At 37.0% G+C, this 27,390-nt stretch overlaps 1 protein-coding gene across 2 annotated transcripts; it reads left to right on the forward strand.

Moving 5' to 3' along the window:
* The first annotated feature begins 1,079 nt into the window (after window positions 1-1,079).
* Window positions 1,080-27,330, forward strand: AGGF1 (angiogenic factor with G-patch and FHA domains 1). 2 transcript variants are annotated; one of them, XM_067316748.1, is made up of 14 exons: window positions 1,080-1,349; window positions 2,235-2,337; window positions 3,323-3,525; window positions 4,894-5,040; window positions 6,403-6,591; window positions 16,407-16,761; window positions 18,333-18,444; window positions 19,683-19,734; window positions 21,969-22,070; window positions 23,397-23,562; window positions 23,818-23,900; window positions 24,877-25,004; window positions 25,895-25,994; window positions 26,842-27,330. In XM_067316748.1, exons 1-14 carry the CDS (start codon window positions 1,179-1,181, stop codon window positions 27,040-27,042), a joined length of 2,112 nt encoding a protein of 703 aa, XP_067172849.1. In that variant the 5' UTR covers window positions 1,080-1,178; the 3' UTR covers window positions 27,043-27,330. The 2 variants fall into 2 exon arrangements, with proteins under 2 accessions (XP_067172849.1, XP_067172850.1); XM_067316749.1 differs by lacking the exon at window positions 16,407-16,761 and adding an exon at window positions 11,089-11,158 and having other exon boundaries at window positions 1,082-1,349.
* Window positions 27,331-27,390: the final 60 nt, after the last annotated feature.

Genomic DNA, 27,390 nt, shown 5'->3' on the forward strand with positions numbered 1-27,390 from the left:
GGTTTAAAAACTATTGTGATATATTTCTTGATTCTGGAGCAACATGTAAAGTGACAAAGGATACAAAGTTTACTGTTGGTCAGCAATTAAGAAGCCTTGTTCTCATCAGAGACGAAGCACAGTTAAGAAACAGAGCTCAGTGAGGTAAATTATCGTATTCAGATGTGGCTATGGGGAAAAGTCCAAGAATCCTCTGCAGCTGCTTCTAGCAACCCCAGTATTGGAAATTTATGCAGGAGTGAAAAACTACAATTCTTTACACAGGTTTAACACAGTAGTCTTGAATGCTGTTAAGACAGCTAAAATTGAAATACTCTCAGGACGCTGCAGTTTCTAGCCAGGATACGAAATAGTTCTTCACAGTATAGACTGAAAAATTGCCAAAAAAAAATGGGAAGGAAAAAATGTGCTGTACTTTTGTACAAGGCTATGCTGTGTACAGACAAGGCCTTTGGCTAGACCACCACCAACCCCAGCAGTGCAGTCGTGTGAAACACAAACACAAGCATCCAATGCTCGGATCAAAGGCAGACACCGGGCTAAAGCTGTTCAAAGATTTTGAACATTTTCAGCCCTGAGATGGTTTCATGCATGCTTTAACTCCTCATTTCTCCTTAGCAGCATCTGGGCGTCACCCAGAATTACGCAGCTCCCACAGAGAGCAACCGCTGCCCTGGGACGGGGCCTCCAAGGGCCCTGGGGGCAACCAGCTAAATATTTACGAGTTTTAGTTGAAAGTTGCTCCCTTTAGCTTTCGCTCTTCGTAGCTGTTTCCGTCGGGCGCCCTTTCCGGCCGCGTTAACAGCTACTACAAATTCTGCAGTGGGCCCCGCCCCTCCCCGCAGGCCCCGCCCCCACAGGGTCGCTCAGGCGTCGCCTAGCAACCGCGGCAGGGGCCAGGCGCCTGCGCGCCCTGCGCCCCGCCGTGGCGTCCCTTCCTGCTGCTGCGGGTCCCTTCCGGGTTGCGCCGCGTTCCCCCCCCGCGGGCCGGTGCTGGCGCTGCTGCGGCGCCGCTGGGCCGAGCTCGCGCGCGGCGGGGCGCGAGCTCGCCGCCGCCATTGCTGCCCTCGCGCCCGGCCGGGACGCCATGGCCGGGGCCGGCGGGCGGGGCCGCGGCCGCCGCTTTGTCCCGTGCGCCGGGCGGCGGCTGGGGAGCGGGCGCTGAGGAGCGGCCGGGCATGGCCTCCCCGCCCGGCGCGGAGCTGCGGGCCCTGCGCGACCAGGTGGCGGCGCTGGAGGCGGAGCTGGGCTCCTGCCGCGGGCAGCTGGAGCGGGCGAAGCGCCGGCTGCGCCGCACCGAGCGCCTCTACCGCGAGGCGCGGGACGGCGGCGAGGCGCTGAGGAGACAGGTCGGTGCCCGCTGCCCGCCCCGGGCCCGGCCCTGCCCTGGGCCGTCTCTCCTCCGCCGCGCTGGGCGGCACCTTCGGCCCCCGGCCCGACCCGGGGGCTCCCGCCGCCCTCCGAGCCCCCGCTGCGGCCGTCCCCTGCCCCCCTGCCCGGCACTGCCCCGCCGGTGCGCCGCCCCGGCCGTACCCCTGCTGCCGCCCCCGCGCCGGTGAAGCGGGCCGCCCCTGGGACCCCTCGCCGGGCGGGCTGCGCTCCTGGGCCGGGCACAGCGCTAGTGCGGCTGGCGGGAGCTGGCTTGCCCCAGTCGGTGCCTCACGTCTGGCTCTAGCAGCCAGGACTGGCGGGTGTGTGGGGGGAGGATGGTGAAGTCTTCAGAGCCACGGGTTGGTGTCTCAGGAAAAGCGACGTTAGCAGAAGGAAAGTAGCTCAAGAAATGAGGAGAGGTAAAGGAAGAGTGGAAGAACCGCCACACGGATACTTGTGGCAAAGTAGAGAAGTTCTGTGATTCTTATTTGTTTTAGGTCTTGTCAAAACTGCTGCCATGTGGTTTGAATATCACAGTTCATCACTGCGTAACAGTGGTTATTGCTTGAAATTCAGCTTTGCAAGCTGGCTATTTTAAAGATAACTTGGGTTAAGTTTTCTCCCAAGTGTTTGTCTCTAATTAAAGTAATTGCCTTTACTCTTTGTAAGTAGAAATTATGTTTTTCATTATCATAACTATTCACGTGGAAAATTGTCTCCTGCAAAGCAGAGATCAGTTGGAACAGCTATGATGCAATTATTTCTTGTCTGAATTGTGGAAAATAAAATAGGGTGGTATTTTTCTCTGACACCTACCACTAGATCATTCTTTTGTGTTCTGTACCATGCTGTTTTTCTTTCAGGTAGAAGAGCTCACTAAGGAAGTCCATAATAGGAAGAAGAAGGAGAAAGATACATCTAGTGTGGAAGTACAGACAGATGACTATGCTGCATGGTCACAAACAGGTAGAGGATGGTAATTGCTTAAATAGGTGCCTAGGACAGTGACATTAACTGATATATTTTTTGTTTGTTTGTTTGTTTTAATAAAAATTACATTTTGGTATCCTTAGCTGCATCAAACTCAGTAATCTCATACAGTCTTTCAAACCATTTCCTGTTCACCTAAGCCATATATTTTAGAGCTTCTGTCATATCAAATACTGATATATTGTTATGTGAGTAGCTGTTGTGTTTGTTCTGCCAACAGTGTAGCTTAGGCTGTCGTCCTTTCTTTGAAGCCTGTGTTCTTTTGCTATCTATGCTTATGTGATATCCCTGCACAGTTTGGAAAGGGGTTTTCAGTCAAAGTTTTGCTGATGAAACTTGTGTATTTCACTGACTGCCTTTGATTTGGCAAGCGTTGAACTGAAACTTATGCTTCTGAAAGAAATTTGAGAAGCATGTGGAAAACATGATAAACCAGCATTGACTGTAGCAGAATTCATGCCATAGTAATCTGATAGTATTCTTTGATGCACAGTTTGAGTTTCTTTTTTTCTTTGATGGGAATTCATAATTTTAATTTGTTTGCTCTTCCAATTCATTCTTTTGTCTGTTTCTCATGTTCTGTGTCTCACTTAAAGGCTGTAAATTTCCAGGATTGTGACATTTTCATGTGATAATTTCTTGCAACAGTTTCTTTACTTGTTTGTATAGTGTCCTAGTGCAGTGGAATTCTGTTCTGTAAGTATTAGTTTTTAAGTTTTTCTGGAGAAAAAGAAAAAAACATACATATATGTGTGTTTTACCAATTTTTGAAGTACGTTAAAGCAAGAATTGATTTATTCAGTGAGATTAAAATAAATACAAATTGGTGACACTATCTAGTAGTTGATTTTGGTTAGACTACTTATATGCATACATTTTGAGATTAAATCTAGGATCCTTAAATTGTTTTGTGTAAAATACTGCTTTGCTGATTTATGTAACTTCAGCTTTTTCCCTGCAGATTATTACTACTATGAAAATTATTACAATACTGACACTCAAGATTGTGCATCTGAACTATCAGTGCAGCACAATCAGGGGACTGAAGGCACTGAGCATAATTTGACAGAAGAATCACAGGCAACTGGTAATATTCCTTTAGAGGTGGATAGCACTGAAGTTGCCGAATGTGGGAAGGAGGAAAACTTCATCCAGAATTCACAGGTCATAGAACTGCTTGGGGTTTTACAAATTTTGAAGTCATTACTTTATTAATGTTTCTCACTTAGTATACACGCTTTTGATTTTGATGTCACATGGAAATGATTTTTTTTCTTGTGATGGTCTGATGCTAATAATTGCAGACAAGCATCTTCCTTTGTGCTTTGGAACTCAGGGTTTTTTCTAGTATGTTCCATGTGTAAGTTTAGTTCTAGAATTGTGAAAATGTGTGCATGTTCTGAAGTGTATTTTCATTATATTTTGTCAATACCAAATACTGTCATTGGACATCTAAATAAAGGTAGAAAGAAGTAGTTGTCTGAGGCTGTGTTGTTTAAGAAGGCTGTGGGTAGCATTTGCCCATGCTAAAGACCCCAGAATTTGGGGAGGCCATGACCAAAAAAAAAAACCAAAAAACCCCACAAAACTTAATTTTCATTCTTTCAGCCTCTCCATCTTTGATTATGGTGTTCTAGCAGCAGTGAAGTTAAAATGATGACATTCATACATATGGAATAAAATTTGATTCCTTTCTGTTAAGTGTATTTTAAAGAAAGTATTCATAAATGTTAACAAGCATTCTATAGGTGTTTTAATACATTAATAGTTATATTCAATCCATTAGTTTTCCTTCAGTAGCCACAGTTACATGTAGGGTTGCATAAATAACTTGCCTCTAATTCAAGTTTCTATACTCAAATCTGTAACATTTTCATTAGTCTTTAAGCTGTTGGTAAAAACACTTTTCATATAGCATGTGGATGAATTTTTATATGGTTTAGATAGCATTAAAACTTCGTTATGTATAAGCATTCTCAGTGTTCCTAAGAAAAATGTAGATCATACTACTGGATTGGAAGCACTGAAAGCATGGCATGTTTTTATCAACAGATTATGTTTAATATGGCCATGCAGACTCTTGCTTTCTCACATTTATTTTTTTTTGTTTCCATTGATATAAAAGGGCAATGTATAAGGAGAAGGTAATTGGTTTTCTGCTATTCAGCCTTCTCCTTAGATCATCTCACTCACTTGGGTTTTTTTGCGATTTAGCTTGTAGCAACTAAAATGAAACTGGTAGCGAAAATTTATTTTAGAAATGTAATGAAATACACTGTGTTTAGTTTTGACATGAACTACTTTTGAAAATGAAAGGCATAGGATGGCATCTTGGTCGCACTGAAATCAGTGGGAGTTTATCAGCAAATTACAACTAGAGTTAACCTTCCTTCTAATATTCCCTGAAACAATCTAAATCCATAGAGCACTAATTTGTTCTATTTAAAATAGAACATTCTAAAAACTCATTGGTTAAACCTTTTGTTATTTTCTTTGTGGAAGAAAATTTAATTTCTTGCTTCTTGGTCTTAGGAAGCAGAAAATACTTCAGTACCAGAGGGTTCATTGGCAGAGAGCTTGAGAGCTGCTGCAGAAGCTGCTGTTTCACAAACTGGATTTATTTATGATGAAAATACAGGATTGTATTATGACCATAGCACTGGATTCTACTATAATTCGGTAAATATCTTGTTCAAAATCCGTAGCATTTTCCTCTATTGCAAAAGTCAAAGTAATAAAAATTGATATGAATGGCGAAGTAAGATCCAAGCTGATCTGATGATTTGAAGAGTATCTTAATGAAGGCTAGCAATAATGAAAGCTTGTTAATTAGAGTTACTGAATTATTTAGGTCAAATTAAAAGTGTCGGGCTAAGAAATAAATGTAGGCTTTCATCCGGTTCTTTGATGTCTCCTAGATTTTTAACTTAGCATTCTTGTAGAAAAATTAAATAATATACTGCAGAAATTTTATAATATAAATCTTCTTTGTAACTCTTTCGAAATTAAGAACTTGAGCTAAAAAGATGTGACTAATTTTGAACAAGACAAATTGCTGAACCTGTGTCAGTGACTTCTCCACAGTGAAAAACATGTTGAGAGAAAATACAAGAAATGGGTAATTTAAATGAGTACTATTACCAACTAGTTGCTCGTTATAGGAAAGAAAATATATCTATAAAAATAAAGATGTCAGATAGTGGATCCATATTCCATAATGGTTAATTTCTGCAATACATTTTTCATAAGACAGCAGTTTTGTTTTGTTTGGCCTATGAACTGTGTGTGTATGTATATATATGAGTGTAGAGATATACATATATACCTATATATATCTATATATATTATTAGAGAGAGAGAGATGTATACACATGCACTGTCACAGAACCTAGTGGAACTACTCTGCTGAAAAAGAAAACTGGTATGTTTGCAGTACTACGTACCACTCAAAGTTATATATGTAGTGCTTCCAAAAGAAGTCAGGTAGACTAAAAGTTGAGAACTATTTCATATGGACTTTGAAGCATTACTGCTATGTCTCTATCCCCACTACGTGGTGTTTCAAAGGGAATGTGCAGTGTACTCTGAATAGCCACAAGTTTGGGGGTCTAAAGTTGATGTCACTTGAACTCATTTGCACAGGAGCCACCTGCAGCTACAAGTGTGCTCATTAGTTGACCTAAGAAAACAGGAGGTATTGTTTTGCTTGCAAGGATGTTTCTGTACTTTGATTTTGTTACTTATTTTTTAAAGTTCTGAAAATGATATCAGAAGTGATGATATTATTTGTGGATGTAGTTAGGTATGTAAATGTTTGTGTGATTGGAGTTAAAGATTTCAGCTTATAAAACAATTACACAAAAAAATAAAGTAAGTTTTCTTTTCTGTGCCTGTTCTGAATTACAGGAAATATTCTTTAGTACCTCAATTATTTCTTAAAACTTAGTGTGTGGTTAACTGGGTGTTTCATTAAACTATTTATTTATTTAGCATTGTATTTATCAAATAATGATAGCATTGTGCTTTGTTTTTCTTTTAAAGGAAAACCAACTGTATTATGATCCAGCAACCGGAATTTATTACTATTGTGATGTGGAAAGTGGCCGATACCAGTTTCATTCACGAGTGGATCTGCAGTCTTATCAGGCTTCTGGTACTCAGCATGCCAAGGATAAAAAAGGGAAAAAGAAGAGAAAAGATCCGGAGTGGATTATCTCAAATGAGTATAAGGTAACTGTAGAACTGAAAGATATGAAATGCAGAACCTATTCTTTCATGATGCAAATTAAGCTTTATTGGGGTTTTTGTTGTTTTGGATATTTTTAGTGGATATATGTTTATGTTCTGAAGGATTCAAATGTCTTTGAACTATATACAACAGGCTGCTGAAAGGTAGTTAAAATCAAACCCTATCACAAAAGCATTAAAATAACTTTCCCATTGAATGATTAAGGATAGAACTTTAGACTTGGATTCTGTTACTCTTTCAGTATTATTTTAATAAAATACAACTATAGATCTTTACATTGGCATGTTAATGAAACTCTAATAGGTAAACACATTGGGGTGAACTATGTTAGCATGTGGACTTAAGTTTTAAATATAACTGGTTTTGTGTCAGCAACTCAGTGTTACCTTAATGTCGTGTTTTTTTAATTTGTTTGTTGAATACAAAAACTTAGGGTTTTTTTTTTTAAAACAACTTCTTTGTGACTCTGTATTCCAAAACTCATTCCATTGATGTTTTACTGTATCTCTTCCATCATTGGGATTGATGAAATGTGTATGAAGTTTTAATTCCTTTCATATTACGCTCTTTGATTGATATTTTATTTAAGACATTTTGTTGTCCACAGTGTGAGTTAACTGTACATCTTAACAAATAAATGCCCACTGTAATTAACTTGTATTTTAAGTTATGAAAAATAACACTTTCCTATCTATTGTCTTCTGATTGCTAAGAAAGCATACCATATATTACATAATTAGTGAGTACCTTGAAAAATATTGCTCGCTTCTAAACACCAGAATTTCTGTTGTCACACATCTGTTAAGATTCAAGAAGCATTTTCTTGATGAATGTTATTACCAATGTTGAATCAAATTCATCTGGTGCTCTTCCGCAAATCTGTTTTGTTACTTAAGATTTAGTTGAATGTATTGGCTTCTTTAGTTTGCAGGGCTCCTTAGCCTGCATTTCTAAAACTGTTTGGTTAACTATTGCATAATTTCACTGTATAGGCCTCAGCCAAGCTGACAGGTTGAAATCCGAAATAATTATGTTAGTGTACAGGTATTCTTACCCAGTAGTTACACATCATCGGTGCAGAGTTCAAAAAAATTTGCGTAGAGAGTTAGGCCTTCTGAAAGATTTGAAAAATGGAAGCTTTATATTAAGAACTGGTGAAGGAAGGTTATGTGGATAGAGGTAATTGTTCATTAAATCCATGATGAACCAGCTTGTGGCTGATATGGGAATTTCTGCTCTGAGGTCACTTCAAGTGGGCCGTTCCAAGCTTGAGGTGGGATACTCAGCAACAACTGAGTACAACAATCCTGTAGACTTGTGCGAGGGAACTAATGAGGTTGAAGCTAGGGGTTTTACCAGCATTTGTGTTCTGTACCTAGTGTCTGCTGTGTGCAAGTATTGAGTTATTCTGCCACTCTAAAAGGCATCGCAAATACAGAATTTAATTCATTTTCTGTCAGGCCACAAAATGGAAAAGTTGTACGAACAAGCCTTTGTCTTATGGTGCAAATAGTAAGCCATTTAAATTTAGTTCTGTGATGAACTGTTACATATTGACCTAAATCTAAAAGCATATTTAGAAAAGTTCTGTGGCATTGCTTTGACCTAGCAATTAACGTTGGATACTTTCGGGAATCCTGTCACCTTCCACTTATATTGTCTGGTTGTACTGCAAATAGCTACTTCTCCTGAGCTCATTTTATATTAATAAAACATTCTTATGCAAAGGGTCATTAGTGCAAACTTCACATGAAAGATCTAATTTGCTATCACAAGGTAGGAGGTAAACATCCACTTTTTACGATGTGTTTTATTGATGGTGAATTGAGTACTTACTTTTATTTGTGAATTAATTTGTTAGCAGGAAAAACAATCAAAATAAAATTTATGGTGCACAGATTTGTGCATCTCTAAACAGTAAATAAATGATGGTATCATAGTAAGAAACAAGGCCGCCTTCAGTTTTGGAAAAAAAAAATACAAAGTGAAATTTAAAACAATTACTCTCCACTTTGAAACTTGAAAAGAATAGAAAGCCTTCTGTCAGTGCGCTTTTCTTTAAATGTACTGTTAAGATTCAGAAACAAAGCATCTTACTGTTGCATCTTGCAATTGGGTGCAAACACAATTGCAAACAAATATTCTCAGTGTTTTATCATTAAGAAATGCATTTGTTATTTTAAAAACAAGTTACAATAGATTAAAAGATAAGATGGTGCCCTACTGTGAAGGATTTTTCAGTTATAAAACTGAAAAATAGTTTGTTAGCTGCACAATGCAGTTTATAGATGTATGGTATTTCTTGGCAATATTGTTGTTGTCCAGTTCTGTCTGGTATTGTTAAAGGTGTTAATTAGTTCATACTAGTATTGTATCACTTAAATGTATCCAGAGACAAAAATGAAAAAGCTCTTTTTTCAGTAGTATTTTTATGATCAAAGTATTATATATTGAAATGCTTTTCTGCATACCTATGCCCAGCTGTTCTCTCTTTTTCTTTCAGTCCCTCTTCAATGCTTGACAAAAGAAATATAATGTTAAAATATAAGCTATCCCTGAATATTGATTGATTCATTAAAGTTGCTACAATTATTTTGAAAACTAAGTATTTCATTATTGTTTTTCCCAGTGTGTTAAAGTGCACTTTTAACCTGAAAAGTGACTCCAAACAATAGTTAATTTCTTGACTAAAGTAAGTTTTACTCCTACCTACCTTTACTGGCTGTAGAAAAGGAAGTAAAATTGAGAATGATGTGGGATTTTTTTGGCCTGTGTACTGCCAACAGGGTTCACCCTGTTGGGGTGAAAGCAATACCAGAATCTAATTCTGGGAATGTGTCAGAACCCACCTGAGCTGCTTTATTCCTGGATGAAAACTGGCAGGTTTATAAGAGTACGTATCCTAAGTGGAGAAAGACTTAAATATAGAACCTCAAGTACACGAACATTTGTTAAACTGGTTTCCTTTCTTTTTCAACTAAGGGATTAGAGTATTACAAGTAAACAAGTATTGATATATATTCAGAATTATTCAAGAGTTGTCAAACACAGAAAATAAGGAAATTCAGTAGCTGAGTGGGGTTTTTTTTACAGCAAATATATAAACATATACAATACTGGTATCTGTCCAGTTTTTAAAAAAAAGCCTGCTTTTTAAAAGACTTATTCTATTTAAAACAAAGTTAATCACTTTTAATCTAAAAAAGGCAATAATGGACCAGTCTGTGTTAATCTTCTGTTTCTGGTCAGCTGGGTTTTTTTTGTTGTTGTTTGTTGGGGGGTGTTTTTTCAATTTAGTTTGCAGCCATTGTGAAGCCTTGTATGCTTAGCTATCTTACATATATTATTATTTTTTTTAAAGTAGCATGTTGGGATACTTAATGCTACAGAAATAGCAAATGTTTTCCTCAGGAATAAATCAGTGTTTTTAAAAAAGTGAATATAAATCTGAAAATTCAAAAAAATAAAATGTAATCTGTTGAAATAGTATTGTATTTTTAACAAGCTGAATTGCCAAACAAGAAAGAACTAGTGAGCTTTTGCCAGAGTGAATGTACTTTTAACTGCAAAAAATAATGGAGGGGAAATCGCATGTTTAGTATCTCCTAAAGAGTTTTCCTGACTTATAAGAAAGCTTTCCTTAAAAACAGATTCTTTTCAATCACCAAAATTTTGTATTACAAATAGCTTTATTTTGAATTGTGAAACTAAGCATTCTGCCCACATGCTTTTGTTAAATAGAGAATCAAAGTTTGTATTTGACAGGATGGAAAATTAGATAGCCTACATTCAACTCACTTTAGGGGGATCAGTTGGATACTTAAGAATTTTTTAGTTCAGTTCCAATTTCTTTTTGTAGTGGTAGGTCAAAAATTTTTGAAGAGAATTATTATAATTATCTGCTGCAAGAGGAAGACCTTTAAATATGTTAACTTGGAAAAGTTAAGGGAAAAAAGGAGGGGAGGGGACTTTTTAAAAAGGTGACTAAACAACATGGCATAAATAATAATACAATCCCTGGGCTAATAACTAGATTCAGGGTTTTCATGCAGGTTGAAGAAAAGTCGGTGTGCAAGGGTGATGATTATTTAGCTCTAATTGCATGAATGGGACCTTCAGAAATACGGAACAAGATTGATATATGGAACCTTTAGAAATATATAGCAAAATTGTTATGTCAAAGCCTGCTGGCTACATCCATGACATTTTTTTTCATAAATGATTTTTACAAGTCTATGCAAACAGTTCATTTTAAAATATTGTCTAATAAATTTTATTCCAATGTGCTGCTGTAAATTCACTTCTGCTGTCATCTTTTCCATTGTAGATGCATCCCAGGTACTTCTCTAAGAGAGGCTAGGCTTTTGTAGTAGTATTTCCCATGGAACTCTTGAAGCAGTGATTTTTTTTTTTTTTTAACTATTATTATTTTTAATCATGTGTAGTTTACTTTTTGCTGATATTCATCCCATCTTTAGGTACGTCAGTTGACAGAAACCATGGCTAATCTGAAGATTTCTTCTTTTGGATTGGCAGCTTCTGGTGAAGGTAGAGTTGAGACACCAAACACACTCTGTGGATGTTTACCTTTAACCTTGATATATTTATTAAAAAAAAATAGTACCTGGTAGTTAATGTTTAGATACCTATTTACATAGAAGAATTACTAAATTTTTTGCTGGTTTTTGTTTGGAATCAATTCATTTGAGAAGTAGTTTCAGATATATTTGAAATATTGTGTGAGTAAAACATCTGAAGAAAACTTTGATGGCACTCTATAATATTTGGGAATAGATATATTTAGCTCACTGTAGTAATATCAAGTGTCTCGACTAATCACTTTATGTGTTCTTTAGATAAGGCAAATTTGTGCTTGTACTTCAGCACTGCCTGCCAGTTGATAAAATGGCTTCTTTATGATATGGGAAGAGGAATTTTACTCTAGTATAGCTTTTAATCAGTTTTTTTGCATTGGAAATTCCATCTTCCAGCCTACACGGTACTGGTAACTGGAGTGCTTGTAAAATAGTACTATCAAACAAGTGAAAGACCCATTTGAAGCTCTTAGAAAGTGTTTCTTTAGTAAAATACTTAGTTTCAGATTAATATTTCAAATTGAGAAATTCAGTGCTAAAGATTTAATATTCGGCCCTTTCAATGAGTGTTAAGTACCCGTGTTATATTCAGTTAAATCATCTGCTGAACTTGCAGCAAAACCAAGAAGCAACAGACTTGACGTTTCTGAAGAGCTGCTTATATAGAGATTTTGTGTAAATTCAGTTGAGCTAGATAACAATATAGTTGAATCAGTGCATTTGCTAGAACTGAGCCAACTATGCTGATGATAACTTTAAAGTTCTAATGTGCAGACATGCTGAAGAGCTGCATGAAAATATATGTAGATCAGGCATAATACAGAAAAATAAGGTGTTCTGAAAGAGAAAATGTTTGGGTTTTGCTCTGTCACAGAAAAGCAAGAACTTAACAAAAAAATCAAAATTTTAAGCATTTTTAAAACTCTTCAGTTATGATTATTCATGTATATATTGTAAGTAGACCAGTCTACACTTCCAGAAGGTCTTTGTTACCTGTTCTTTATAAAGCAAAACCGTCAATTCTTATCATATGACAACGACTTGTAATTCTTAAAAGATCCCCACTTTATGGGATACATAAAATGACATGCTGGTCACGAACCTTTTCACAGAATCATAAAATAATTGAGGTTGGATGGGACCTCTGGAGAACCATCTAGGCCAGCCCCCTTGCTCAAAGCAGGGTTGACTAGAGCAAGTTAGTCGGGACATTGTCCAGTCGGGTTTTGAGCATCTCCGAGGATGGAGACTCCACAGCCTCTCTGGGCAGCCTGTTCTAAAGTTCAACCACCCTCACAGTAAAGAAGTGTTTTCTTAAGTTCAAGTGGAATTTTCTGTGTTTCAGTTTGTGCCCATTGCCTCTCATTCTGTCACTGGGCACCACTGAGAAGAATCTGGTCCCATTCTCTTTACACCCTCCCCTCAGATATTTCAACATACTGTTAAGACACTACCGCCCCACCAGAGCCTTCTCTTCTCTAGGCTAAACAATCTCAGCTCTCTTGACCTCTGCTTCTCATATGAGAAATGATCCAGTCTCTTTGTCATTGTTATGGCCCCTTTGCTGGACTCACTCCAGTAAGTCCATGTCTCTCTTGAAGAACTGGATGCAGTACTCCAGATACGTCTCACTAGTACTGAGTAGAGAGGAAGGATCATTTTCCTTGACCTGCTGGCAGCACTTTCCCTAATGTGGCCCAGGATGCTGTTGGCCACCTTTGCCGCAAGGGCACATTGCTGGCCCATGTTCAACTTGTCAGCCAGGACCCCAGGGCTTTTTCTGCCAAACTGCTCTCCAGCCATGCGGCCCACAGCCTGTAATGGTGTACAGGGTGATTCCTGCCCAGAATTCACTTGCGTCTTTGGCTGTGTCTTTGCCAGGAATGTAGAACTATAAATTGACTCCATCCTGCAGTTAAGAAATAGTTTATTGTGGAACAGATTCATCTCACCTCTCAACTTTGTTCACACTTTGTTAGCGAAAAGCCAGAGATTGTGTGGTGATACCCAGTAGAACAAAGTTATTGAAAGCCGCATCAGGCAGAGGCGGTCTCTCCCCAACATAAGGCTATTGGGGTAGGCCTACTAACCATTTAGATATATTGGGCAAAACAGCATACAAAGAAAAGTATGTGCCTAGTATTATGGTGTAATAAGAACATGGCTGTAAAGGAGCATGGACTTGCATATTTTTCATGATGTGTCATGAGCTTGGGAAGAAGAGTTAAATATCCTCACACTGGAAAAGAAAATGTATTGCTATTATTTCTTAGATAATTCAGGGTTATATTCACAGCATATTTTGTTTACTGCTGGTTCCTTTTTCTAAGCAGTGGCAGTACAGAGGGAAGTTATTAGCTGTTGTTTCCGTAGTTAGACTCACACGCACTAGTACTACAAGTCATATATAATGAAAAAGGGCTTCTTCAGCACAAGTAAAGACACCCCCAATGCTTTGAGAATGCATTTAGCATCCCCAGGCTTAACATTTAGAGAGCATCAAGGTGTGCATTTTAATAGCGATCTGTGAAAATATAAAGGGCTCAATCCATATTCTTTGGGAAAATAATATTAAAAACCTCAAAATCTTGTACAAGGATTTCTAAACATATTTGTTGTATCTAGAACATTTCAGAAGCTTACCTAAAAGTATAAAGATAATAACTTCCCCCCAAAACAACTTTGTTTTTGAGATCCTGAACTTGCAAAGGAGTCTCTTACTGTAAATCCTTGCCAGAAACAAGCTTCCATGCTTGACTTCAGCAGAACAAAGTATATTGATGCTTTGTGGCATCAAGTCTAAACTGATGGGTTCAAGGAATCTGCATCCTGCTGATTCAAGTGTTTAAACAAGAACTGTATTATGCAGCTGTTCAGCTAATTCATCATGTGTGTTTCACTTAATTTCAGTGAACAATACTGTCCTAAGTTTGTTCTGGTTGATCTCAATAGGAGAAATAGTGGGCCCAGAATTGTAATAACTCTGACATTGTTCATATTGGTTTGAATACAACTATCTATGCTTACTGTTACAACTTCAGTAAGTTTTTCTTGCCCTAATTAAATGGGCAAGTAGTCATTACCTCTCGTGCTGACTTGCTGTTTTTCTTTTATACAGATGTATTGAGTCATTTTGACTTGTTTGCTTGAGGTGTGTAAGGATACAGTTTCTTCAGAAGATGGGGAATGTGAAGATTACCTTTATATCAGCACTTAATAAATAACAGAACTATTTGCTTTCTTAAGAGCTGATTATACTAAAATCCAGAAACTGCTGAGAACAGGTTTAATGGTCATATTGGCAGAATGATGTATAGTCTTTGATCCATTTACAAGAACACTTTTTTAAATTGCTGCTTTCATTCCAGAACAGAAAGAGTATTGCCTATTTTTCAGTAGCCAGGCTTTGAAACAATTGACACGTTTTTATTTTGTAACTTAAAATATATGAAGTGTTCCTAAAAAATCAGTATCACCTGATCCACTGTGGGGAAAGAGCTGAGTGGCTGGAGTGTTACACTTGGGCGGCAGCGCGTCAGTCGCTTGCTGTTTTGCCACACTCGTGATTTGAGCAGACCACTTAGATTCTTTGACTTCAGACTGGATTAATAACACCTCTGTAGCTCGCAGTATTGCAGAGAGAAATACAACCAGAATTGTAGAGCACCTTGGTTTGGCTAGTGTGGACCTGAAGTTCATACCAAATAATAGATATAGACAAAAGTACACTGGAAAAGATCACTGGTAAAAGCTATAATTTGGTTTGTCAGAAAGGCTTCTACAGGGATATTATTTATCTGACACGAATGAACTGTGCGGTCTTACTTTTGGCCAGGTTACTACATCACTTGCTTAAAATAAAAACATAGGCAGTAGCCTTATGTTCCTGTCTATTCGTAGTTACAATACTTGTAGTGTTCAGGGAGGAGGGCTACTGATGGTAGAGAATCCCTAAACAAGCCTGAGTGGTGCAGGTTGATAGTTCTTCAGTTAAAGCATTGTGAGGCCTTTCGGTATTCACTGATTATTAATGAGAATCTGCTGTGCTATTCAAAATGTCTCAAAAGCACAGTGTAAGGTGCCATCCAGTAGCTTGACTACAGAGCTGAGAGGAATTTTTGTGTTTGTCTTAAAGCTGTGCCATTGATAAGCTTTTACAATTTTGGTCCAATTCACCTTTTATACTGGTAAAATAAGAATGCTTTAATAATTTCCACAGGGTTGATATTCACATTAATTCATGTATCTTAAATTGTAAAATATTCTATACTTGATTGGAGGGAAAAAAAGGAAGCTTTTTGCTTTATCTTCTGTTTATTGTTTATCTACAATTCAGGACAATTAAATGCATTCATTCTGAATTCAAGATGGCAAATAATAAAATCTAAGGGTTTTTTATTTAACTTGTAAAGTCATTTCGTTCCTCTTTAAGAAGATTGTCAGGGTTAGTCAATTGAGAACTACATTTTCAAGGTATTCTGACAAAATTGATTTAAGTTTTTGTGAAGAGATTTTTCAGTTCAAGGAATCTTGATTTCCCCATCCCCCCCACCCTCATCCCTGTTCGTGCAATCAAGTGGTGATGGAAGAACCTACAATAAACTGGTCTGTGTGGTGTTACAGTGGGGAAAAAATATCTCAGTGAATGGCTTTGTTAAAGCTGCAGTTTGAAAAGAGGAAGACTAGATCATTAGACAAGCATTGGTGGACGTTCCAGGTGTTTGGGACCATTATGGAAAAAAATGAGAAGACAGAAACAGGAGGAAGATATGAAGATCAACTAAAGATGTTTAAAATGAGTCACAAGAATTAAGTAAGAGAGGGACAAAAGTAGGAGTCATAAAAACAAAACCTGAAAATATTCAAGATGGTGTCGTACAAGTTTGAAAGTGAGGACAAGGATTTTGAAGTTTTGTGTGAGAAAATAAAAGTAAAGGTTAGAAGAGAGTACAGTCGCACTTTCCCAAATAGAAGATGATTTTAGTCATGCCTAATAGGATATGGAAAAGGTTTCTACTGAAATGTGTCCGTTGTCTGCATGCACTAAACTTTTTTGAATTTTGAAGTCATTCCCTAGCTGTTCCTAGTGAAAATAATTGCTAGTGAAAATTTTGATTTCAGGCTAGTAGTAGAGTTTAGAATAACTCAATCTGTAAAGAATGTCACATTCCTCAAGTTTGATTTCTATAAATCTTCTCCAGGATTTGGACACAGAAGAGCAGAAATCTGCTAACAGTCTGAATTGCTTTTCCACTACTGAGCAAGTAAGTTCTACTGAAGAAGAAGAATCTCCAAATGTGAGAAAGAAGGCTAAAATGGACACAAACATACGAAACAGTACAATAGCCAAAGAATCAGTTTCTACAGACAATGTAAATTCACATTCAAGGAAAAGTACACCAGATACTGCAGCATGCACAGATGACAGTAAAACCATAGATACAGAAAGTGAGCCAGAAGAAGGTGAAATTATGGATTCTGAGTGTGAAGAGTATAGCAGTGAGGAGGAAGTGACAAGTGAAGAAACTGCCGATTCAGAAGTCTCAGAAAATGAAGGTGAATTATTGTGGCTTTTATGTACAATATTTATTTTTTCAGGAGCCCATTAACAAGAAAATAATTTGGATATTTAAAAGTAAAATAAAAGTGTCTGACTTGAGATATTTTGGGTTAAGCACTGCTGTATATATTAATAATGTTTGTTTTCATTCTCTCCCCTTCTGCTATAGTCAGAACTAAGCAGTAATGTTTTTTTCAAAGCTGTTACAGGTGTAATAGAATAAGGTTTGTTCAGATTAGTGACTGGGGAAGTGAAAGTGTATTGCTAAAACAGATTCTAGTACAGTCCCTACGGTAATTCTGTGGATTAACTCTTCAATTAATATATAGTATTTTTAATGCTCTTGATAAATACTCATGTATAATTCAATGCAAGAGTGAAATTCACTGTGGTGAAAAGGTGAATGTGAAATACTCTGTACTACCCAAAATCCTATTTTCTGTGTATTTCAGTGGCAGTGTGTAAGAAGTGGGTATAGAAAGGAAACTGTATACTTTTTTTGTATCAAAGAAAGTGTTTTCATAGGTTCTCAAGACCTCCTCAAAAATTGAATAGTCTCACAAAAAGATTAACCTGTGGAAAAGGGACCATGTATATGCAAAGGCTATTCCAGATCACAGAATGAAATACAAGCTATGGAAGTCTTTACTGCAGCCTGTTTCCTGGTCACAGTTAACAGTTGCAGTTTCTTTCTCTTCCTTTTATTACTTCATTTACTCATCCACTCAGATTCTGAGTGATTAACACCATTTAAAATGTGCTTGCTACACTCAGGCTTTTCGATTAATTTTTCTTCTTTCACTATTTTTCTAATTATCAACTCTGCAACAATGCCAGAGTAATAGAAACTGGAGACAGCTTCTCTCCTAGTATTTTGTGAGCTGGTCTCTTCCCAGCTTGCCCTGTCTGTTCCTATATCAGCTCATTGGAGGCTGTTTCTACAAATGTACGTCCAGGAACAAAATTCATACAGCTGTTACAATGTAATTAACACATACTGAGACAAAGAGCGTGTGCATCTGTAGTCCCATCTATTATCTCTTTTATTAGCACCAATACAGATAAAAACATAGTAAAAATGCAACATTTGCCAAGAAATAATAAGGTATAAAGGTTTATATGCATTGGGATTATGATTTGGTGAACAAAAAGGTGTTGTCAGTGCTCAGAGTAAAATTGTGTTGATTGAGGCAGTATCCCTGGTCAGTTATAACTAATGGGCCACAAATTTATTGTGTATTAGTTAGTTCTGTGAATTTATTTATATTTTATTGCTGTACATATACATGTGTGTACATGTAAATCAGAACTAGGAAAACCTTTCTAATTGATAATTTAGTATGGAAGCAGAAAGCCTTTGAAATGGTAGTTACATCAGAGTTTTCTCTCAGATGTGCTTATGTTTCCTTTTTTGAAAGATTTTTGCCAGATTATTTCAACTAATTGTGATTCAAGTTTTATGGCCAAATGTAAACCAGTTGTTTGAAAATCATGGACTATAGAAGTAAAATTGTGATTTGGTAGCAATGATTTTTATTATTATTTATTTATTTTTTTGTTACTATAGATGAAGAAAAAATTTGGCCTCCTTGTATCAGAGTAATTGTAATAAGATCACCAGTACTACAGACTGGATCACTTTATATTATCACAGCTGTGAAACCTGCTACAATTGGAAGGTAAAACTGAATGGAATTTATTATATATATCTTCAGTTATCCCTGGCTTTGAAAGCTATATAAGCTGCTCAGTGTTGTTCCTCCCTACTGTTCATGCTTGTTCTAGCCTGCAGCAGTTTTGAGGTACTGTGATAAGCCTACAATAAGAGATTTAAGTCAAGTCACATAATATCATGTCTGCTATCCTAACAGCATGTGCATATGCAGTTAACATAGCTCAGCAAGCTGTGAAAATTAGTTAGCTAGTGGGAACTACTGAATTGTAGTGGATCATTTGTCTAAGGCTTAATGGCAGGCGTAGTTGCAAGTAATTTTTTGAAAACCCTTCTTTCTTAGACAGTGAATAATTTCTGGGCCACTAAGTGAATTTTTCAGAAATGAAAGAATACATTTCAGAAATTCAGGATCTCAAGGAAGCATAGTAGGTGTCTTTGCAAACCTGGACTCGTCACACATTCACATTCCAGTAGAGTCAATTCATCACTTTGAAATAGTAAGTTTAGTTTTGTGGTAGCCTGTATGCATTCTATTTGTTCTGTTATTTTTAAAAAAAATCTTGTTTGTTCATTGTGGATATTAAAGAACTGCTGAATTCAGTGATGCATTAAGGCTTCTTCAGTGTTTACTGAAATCATCACCTCTTTTCAGCTGCTTTTGGTTGGTGCTGGTAGTGTCTTTTGATTTGCTCTTACAACTGGAGCTTCCTAGGTCCATCTGTTGGAAGTTTAACAGATGACAATGCTTGCGATTTGCATGTAGGTCTTTTAATAACTGCACTAAGACACTAATCCCTTCCTACTTCCCACTGCAGTAGTTTTGACTGATTACATCTATACAGATTACGCTTTCATTGCTTGTATTACCTGCCTAATGCTATTAAGAATTGAACTCTATCCTCAAAGACTGATGTTAAGATGCACTGAAAAGCATGAATGATGCAGAGTTCGCAGGCTATTATTTACAGGACTTGTATGAGATTAAAAGTTCAGGTAGAAATATCAGATTTCTGGATAAACGTTTAAATGTACAACTTTATCATGTGTACATTGCCAGCTGTTTAGATTATAGTTTATAGATGGATGAAGGCATGTGAAGCAATTCTGTACATCATATATTGCAACACAATACTTTTACATCCGTAAAGCTCCCTGATACCTCAAAGGGAAACACCTTTTGTAAGTCATTACAAGAAATATTCCTACTTTGTCATGATTTATATGTCGACTTTCCCTTTCCAGGGAAAAAGATGTTGGACATACACTTCAGATTCCTGAAGTTGGAGTCAGTAAGGTAAGTCTTGTTTTTGTCTAATAGAACATAGATGAATATATGGATGAAGCTTTAGATTTTTATGGTTTTAAATTTTATCGAATCTTATGTTAATTTTTTTTAAAGAAGTTCTAGAGTAAGATGTGATTTCATCTACTTCTGTGAAGGTATAAAAATATGCAGCATTTTGCTGAATGGGAACTTGATGCAAACAGCAGTGTGAGTTCAGTGTCACACTTGCTTGAAGATTGAACAGGTTGAATTCAAACTCTAGGAAAGCTAAACAATTTTTTTTAATTGGAGTTTATCCACAGTAAAAAATTACACTCTGAATCTTGAATTTCTTAGTTAATGAACTTGAAAGTGTATTATTTTTGTTGGGGTACTGATGGTAAAATATTCGTGTTGGCTATAGGACTTTCTTGTCATAAAGTAGTCCAGTCCTTGCAGTTTAGCTTACATCAACATGCTTTATCTTATTTTTCTTCAAGGCAACGGTATGAAAAGTGACGTGCAGGTAGTTTGAAAATATAATAGAATTCTTTTTAGCAACAGATCATAATGGACAAATATCTTTTTCTAGTTAAGAGGGGATTAAAAATAAATTGTATGCTCTGTTATGCTAAATACTTCGGCACAGACAGTTAATATAACACTCTTAATTAAAGAAAATGAAAATTAACAAAGACGTGTGATCTAGACAAAAAAGTTGATAAAAACAACTGCATATGCAATTATCTGAAATACACTTTTGTACCATATTCGTATTAAAGAATTTCCAGTGAAAATGAGTTTTTCAGAGATGTATTTTAAATTGGGCATATGAAACAGCCAAAGGGTTTTTATTTTTCTGCAATGTTACCATTTTTCTCTATTGTTTTGTGGTTTGGATAACAACATTTACCAATGCTTTATGGGCACCTGATTTGCTTTAAAATACCTTTCATTCGAATAATTCACTGTCTGCAACTGTCTACATTAGAAGTTATCTCACTTTGCAGATGAAGATTCAAAGGCAGGAAGTTAAATGACTTATCTGTCTGTAGAAATATAAAATGTTAGTATCAATTTGTTTTCCTTCCTGTTCATAGTTGATAGATGTGGACTGTTCTGGTTGCTTTACATAAAGTTAAAATGAGGAATTAAATAAAGTAACATCCTGCAGATATAGCATCTTTAGAAGAAGTTTGGGTTTATCGTATTCAGTGAAACAGAGGTAGAAATTAAATTCTCTCTTAAGTGATCTACTCTGCCTTTTGACCATTATAGGTGTATTCCCATTGTAAATTTGTGGAATCCAATCTACAAAACACAGAATTTTTTCTTCTATTCCTGAATGTAGCAACTGTTCTTGCTCAAAGTTAAGCAGGGAATTGGTTTTAAATGAGAACTTTCTCCCCAGGTTGACTGCTGTTTTTTTTTTTCTCCACTATAGCAAAAGGAATTTTTGTTTGTCATATTTAAAACTATCACTGTTTTTAGACCCTTGTCTTTTAGTGGGAGCCTTAATGGCTACAGAAGTTAATATTTTGTTTTGTTTATTTGCCATTTTTATAGGTAGTATGTGTTTGTCAGTAGGTTTATATGTTATAATAAGACAAGTAGTTTGGCATGGAATTCTGTCTTTTCTACTCTATCTGGGCTTAGTGCAAGAAAGTTTTAATTAGACTGTTAGTCTTAATGTCAGAAAGGCAATAAAAGGAACAGCAGATGATGGACAGGAACTGTTGTGTCCTGGGTTTAAGGTACACATCTTAGTACATCTGCTTCAGCTGTGAAGGCCCATGTAACATGTGAAGCTGTGGAATGAGATCAGATTTAAAAAAAAAAAAATTGCAGATCTTCATGTATCTCTTGAATGTATGCCACGAGGACAGGAAAAAGTTAGAATGCTGTTAAAATCCTTTATTTCCTTCTCTTGGAATACTTTAGGTAAAACACACTTACCATACTGGAAGTGTATACTTTCTCAATTTTGAAATTTTATTTATTGAATTTAATAAAATCAACTTATAGTCACAATAGTTATACTATTAATAAAATACTTTAGTTCATGTTGTTGCAGCCCAGTCATTTACATCTCAAATGGCTGAGATCATAAAGTATGGCATAATGTGGCTATTAATGTAGAGTACCAGAACCACTCTGTTAAAAGGTCCCTAAAATACCTTCCGAAATCTTACTTTAAAATAGTGTGTAAACTGTGAAATATTTACTTAATGAAAACATTTCACTTAAATTCTTGTATTTATCAGTTCCATGCAGAAGTATATTTTGACCACGATTTGCAAAATTATGTTCTTGTGGATCAAGGGAGTCAGAATGGAACAGTTGTTAACGGAAATCAGATTCTCCAGGTGAGTACTTTAAGTTGTTATAATGCTTATGTATGTTAAAGCAAAGTGTAGTCACGGTCATTTTAAATATGTTAGGATAAATCACTAACAACAGGTTTCTTTCATACATTAATCGCTTCTTCAGTTCCCTTCTCTTTTTAGGATCAATTGTAACACTTTGTTTATTTTATATTATAAATTAGGAAAAATCCATTCCAGTTACAGTAGCTAGACTGAAATGCCCACTTGAAGTTTTTGCCTGGATTTATGGAGCCAAACTGAATCATTAAAGTATTAGCAGTATTCATGTAATACAGTTTTTGCCCTTCGTTAGTTACTGTTGTGACGGAGTGATGCACCTCATTCGTAAGAGGGAAGCAGCACTATGTTTATTGCGGTAAGATAGCAACTTAACAAAGTTCAATCGCAAATAAGAATGATTTAACAAAGTTAAATCAAGTTGCTTGATTGGCAAGGTTCACTCAGTTATTTACTGCATGAAGGACTGGGTCAGATGCATGTGCAACGGAGACCCTCCCATTGAGTCACAAGGTTCAGAAAGAACCCCCTTGCTTTCTAAACTCCTTCTGAGAGGAGCCTAGGTGTGGCTGGATCCAATCTTAGTCCCAGATTTGGTCAACGGTTCATGTCTAAAGGAGTGTGTGCGAAGGGAACCCTTCCATTGAGTCACAAGGTTCAGACTGGACCCCCTTGCTTTCCAAACTCCCCCTTAGAGGAGCCTGGGTGCGGCAGGATCCAGTCCTAGTCCCAGACTTGGTCAACGGTTTATGTCTAAAGTAGTGTGTGTGAAGGAGACCCTCCCATTGAGTCACAAGGTTCGGAAAGGACTCCCTTGCTTTCTAAACTCCTTCTGAGAGGAGCCTAGGTGTGGCTGGATCCGATCCTATTCTCAGACTTGGTCAGCAGTTTATGTCTAAGGGGTTATGTGCACAATTAATCAGAGATAAAACTCAGCAAAGTTTCGCGAAGTTCGCAAAAGTTCAGCATGCTATTAGTCAGTTACCGAGGATCTGTTGCAGGTAAGGAATCTCACAACCTTGAGAGATGTCCCTGCTCAAGAGGAGGTTCTGCAGTGCAGCCTGCTGCCGTGCAGGAGAGCTCAAGGGGCTCTGGGCTGCCCCCTGTTTATGGGGGGGAGATGATTGACTCATAGTCATATTTGCATACTAGATGGGCCTCAGTTGGTGCATGCTCAATTAGCCCCTGCATACGTGCTGTTTATAGGGAGGTCAGGTTGAGGGGGAGAGAGCACATCAGTGGGGGGGAAAGGAGCACACCATCAGAGTAACCGATAAACATGCCTGCCAAAACTTTCTTTTGTTGTAGCCCAAAACAAAATGTGATCCCTACATCCTGGAGCATGGAGATGAAGTGAAGATTGGTGAAACTGTACTTTCTTTTCATATACATCCTGGCAGTGATACTTGTGATGGTTGTGAACCAGGACAAGTCAGAGCACATCTTCGCCTGGATAGGAAAAAGGAATCGTCTGGTTAGTCATGTTATCACTGGATATATTTTGACAATAGTTCTTTACTTTATTGACATAATAATTACTTCAGATGGTTTTAATCTTGCAATTTTCTTATCAGCTGGAAATAGGTCTACAATGCATGATGACGTATTTTCTTTTGGTATGTGTGTCTATGTGTAATAATGTTAGAACAAAATTTCTGTCCATCTTAATGTTTAAAAATACTGTTACCTTATTGTTTAATTAAGTTCAGTCCTGTGTTCTTCCTTTTAGTTTGCCCAGCACTTAGCAAAGAAGAGAGAGAGTTAGTCAGAAGAAAAGCATTAAAACAAATACGGGTAAAATATGGTTTACAGGTGAGTTTACAGTGAATGTTGGTTAAGTGTTTGAAGACTACACCCACTCTGTGATTCCTATTTTAAGCCATGGAGACTTCAGTGAATTAGCAAGTTTTTCAAAAACCTTGAGCCTGGTGGTTTAATGCGCACTTGTCTCTTGTATACTAACTAAACTAGTCATTATTTATAAATGCCTAAAGAGAGAGATGATGATAACAGGACATGGAAGATCTGTTTAAAATTTTAGGAAAGTATCATCTGTTTCAATGTATACAAGATTCTTATCCTTTTGCAGTTAATATTTCTTTGGACACTGTATTTTTCTTTCTGCAATTAAAATGCACTGCAATTTAGTGCAAACTTTATTTGGAAAGGGAAAAAATGATGGAAGTAAGAGGGTTTTTGTTTTTGCCATAAAAGAATGCCAACATGAATGTACAGGCAATATAGTGTGTAAGTATGCAAGTTACTTAGGTTTTAGAGGTGATTTTAGCTACAGAGTTGCATCTAGCAGTTGTAACAGTTATTCGTGAGGAAAAAAATACCATCATTTTTCTCATTCTTCAGCTACTGAAATCACATTGATGCAAAATGCGTACAAGTGCTTTAGTTCTGTCATCTATTCTGAAGAAGTAGGTGCTGAGAGACAGGCTATATGTTTAAAAAAAGTATCGTGGAATTTTCAGTGGCTTGTCGATATGATTTTGTGCTTAATATGAGGAGATTGATTCTTCATATGAAGAGAAGATTCAAGAGAATCTATTAATTTATAGTCTCTATGAAATTGATGAATTTGGCAATATTACATTATTATGTGATGATGGCAATAACAAACTACTGAATGAGAACTCTGTAGTATTTTGTTACAAGATTTAGAATTAATAAAATAGGATGAAGCTGCTGCACTTATGGGGGAGGAAGGAATCAAGTTATCAAAGAAGAGACCTTAAAGCCAGCCATCTTTGCCCTGATGAAATTTCTTCTGTTCATAAAGAACACAGAGTATGAAGACAACAAAGCAGTGAAGAATCCAAAGTACAAAGACAGAGCAGGAAAACGCAGAGAGACTATTGGAAGTGAGGGAACTTTCCAGAGAGATGATACTCCAGCTTCTGTCCATACGTAAGTTTGTAAAAATCTTCTTCTGTGTCCTTTGATGGTGGATCCTTAAAAATGGTGTACAGTAAATATTAATGGATAGTTTGTTACACTGTGAATTATATGAGCATAATGAGTTAGTGGAGCTGGAAAATAAGTTGTTATTCTCACTTTCCAATTCAGATACTATTATTAACTCCTCACCTTCCATACAGAACTTCTTACTTGACATTAGGAGTGCTTAAGATGACTTTCTTATCAACTCAAAAAATCAAGGAACTCACCAGATGCACTGCTGACATCTGCAACTTCAGTTTCTATTTTTCTATCCAGTCCCAGTAAAACCACGTATGCAAACTCTTCACTTGAATAGTTTTTCATTTTCAATATCCAGCCTATCACAGGACTTGAATTTACACACCTCTCATTGGAAACTTACTTTAATCTTCCCATTTAATTATTTCTTTGCATCTGTGCTTTTTTAAGGAACATGGACTTGTAGATCTAACTAAATTTGTAAGTTAGTAAAAGGAAGTTCAGGGCAATGAAATGAGGATTGGGATGATTTGGTGGTGAGGTATTTACTGCCTTTTCACTAGTGCAGTTGATTCCCACCCACATTGTATTTTGTAATTCCTAAAGTAACCAGGTAGTTCAGAAGGATTTTAAGAAGTCAGTAAAAAAAGATTTGGAATAGTAGACCAACGTACCAAAGATATGCATGGGAGAACTTGCAACAGGTAGCACTACAGTCTTCTAGATAGTTCTTGATGCAAGTAGGAACAGCAGAGTGGTAGTTGGTTCCTGATTTCTAGCACAGTGGATGCATGTGCATTTCTGTCCTTTAATATTTGAAAACAGTATATGCTTTGTATTAACTCTTGCTTATCAGTTATCTTAAACTTTCTTTAAAGTGAAATCAGCAACAGCAACAAAGGACATAAAATGTTGGAGAAGATGGGATGGAAGAAAGGGGAAGGCCTGGGCAAGGATGGTGGTGGTATGAAGGATCCGGTAGGTCTATCTGGTTTTTGCTTGGAACACATAGAAACTGAAATGCACTTGCAGTGATAATGTCCAGTTGTAAGCCATGATTCACTTTAAACACTTCAAAATCATCGGTAGTAAGGAATAGTCTCAGTAGGACTAATCTCAAATCATTCTTGACTTCAGTCAAATTTTGTGAAAGCTTTCAATGACTGCGTCAGTCCAGTGGAAAACACCGGTAATGTTTGTTGTTGTTTGTTATGAAACCAAGCAAGGGAAGACAGACAGTTTCTAGCCATGTGAATAATCTCGTGTTTGAGCCTGGAGGAAGACTGAAATCACTTTAAGTGATGTGAATTCATTTTAAGTTGGGCTCACTTTCAGAGAAGGATGTAGCGCAAAATTCAAACTAGTTGACAAGCGATGAGAGAGAAAAGCTGGCTATAAGTCACTGCTTGTAGCCTCCAAGGTCTGCGCTGCTGTGGCAGTCATCTTAGCCCCTTTTTTGTCAGGAGAGCCATGTGTTGTATTTTGGCAGTAGCCTGCTCAGAGCCACACCTTGCTTTGGGTTGCCAAACTGTGCCCTTTGCAGGGCTTATTTGCTATTTACTGCACTCAACGAATGAGGAGTACTTCATGGGTTAGGAAGTGGCAGGTAACATCATTCAGCACTTCATATTGCAATTTTAAAGATGGTAAGTGATTCAACAGATTGTTTTAATAGTACTTTAGATGTCAGTCTATGATCTGGGTTTATGACTGTTAGAACCTTAAACAGAAGTGTTTGGGAAGGGGGATTGGTATTATCAAACATGATTTAAAGTATTTAAAACACCTAACTTACAGTTACAGCAATTTTTAATGTATTTGACAGATCCACCTTCAGTTACATAAGATGCATGCAGGTTTGGGTACAAGTAGACCAGCCTCAATCGAAGATGTTCAGATCATCCAGAGCAAGAATAAAAAGAACTGGGATAAAGCAAGAGAAAGGTTTGCTGAAAACTTCCAAGAGGCTAAAACACAGAAGGATACTCCTAAGGTCATGCCTTGGGTTAGAGGGACTGCAGAATAAAAGTGACTGGTCCCACAGCAGGGTAATTCCTGCGTGTAAATAGTTGGGAGAGAATTTATTTTTATTTTTATTTTTTCTTTTGCTAAAGCAGAAGTTTGGTGATATGTAACATACCGTTGTGAAAAACCTCTTCAAGACTAACTCCAGTATGTTCATTGGTTTTCTGTAGTCTTCACGCTTTTATAAAATCACATTTTTAATAAGAATTGAATGAAATTTAGAGGGATATTTAAATGCAAGTACTTGAGAGTGATTCTGTCATGAGCAGGAATTTTCTTCAGTTGTGTTTTTAACACAATACTTCATGGAAAGTCAGACAAAACATCTGTTACATTTAAACTTAAAAAC

Source organism: Apteryx mantelli, chromosome Z (genome assembly GCF_036417845.1).
Source record: "Apteryx mantelli isolate bAptMan1 chromosome Z, bAptMan1.hap1, whole genome shotgun sequence".
NCBI classification, from domain to species: Eukaryota; Metazoa; Chordata; class Aves; order Apterygiformes; family Apterygidae; genus Apteryx; species Apteryx mantelli.

What these genes read in the sequence shown, in the direction of transcription:
- AGGF1 (XM_067316748.1), top strand. Translation starts at nt 1,179, where the DNA reads ATGGCCTCCCCGCCCGGCGCGGAGCTGCGGGCCCTGCGCGACCAGGTG. An exon ending in ACTTCATCCAGAATTCACAG is followed by an intron (nt 3,526 to 4,893) that starts GTCATAGAACTG and finishes TCTTGGTCTTAG; the next exon opens with GAAGCAGAAAATACTTCAGT. An exon ending in GTGGTGGTATGAAGGATCCG is followed by an intron (nt 25,995 to 26,841) that starts GTAGGTCTATCT and finishes TGTATTTGACAG; the next exon opens with ATCCACCTTCAGTTACATAA.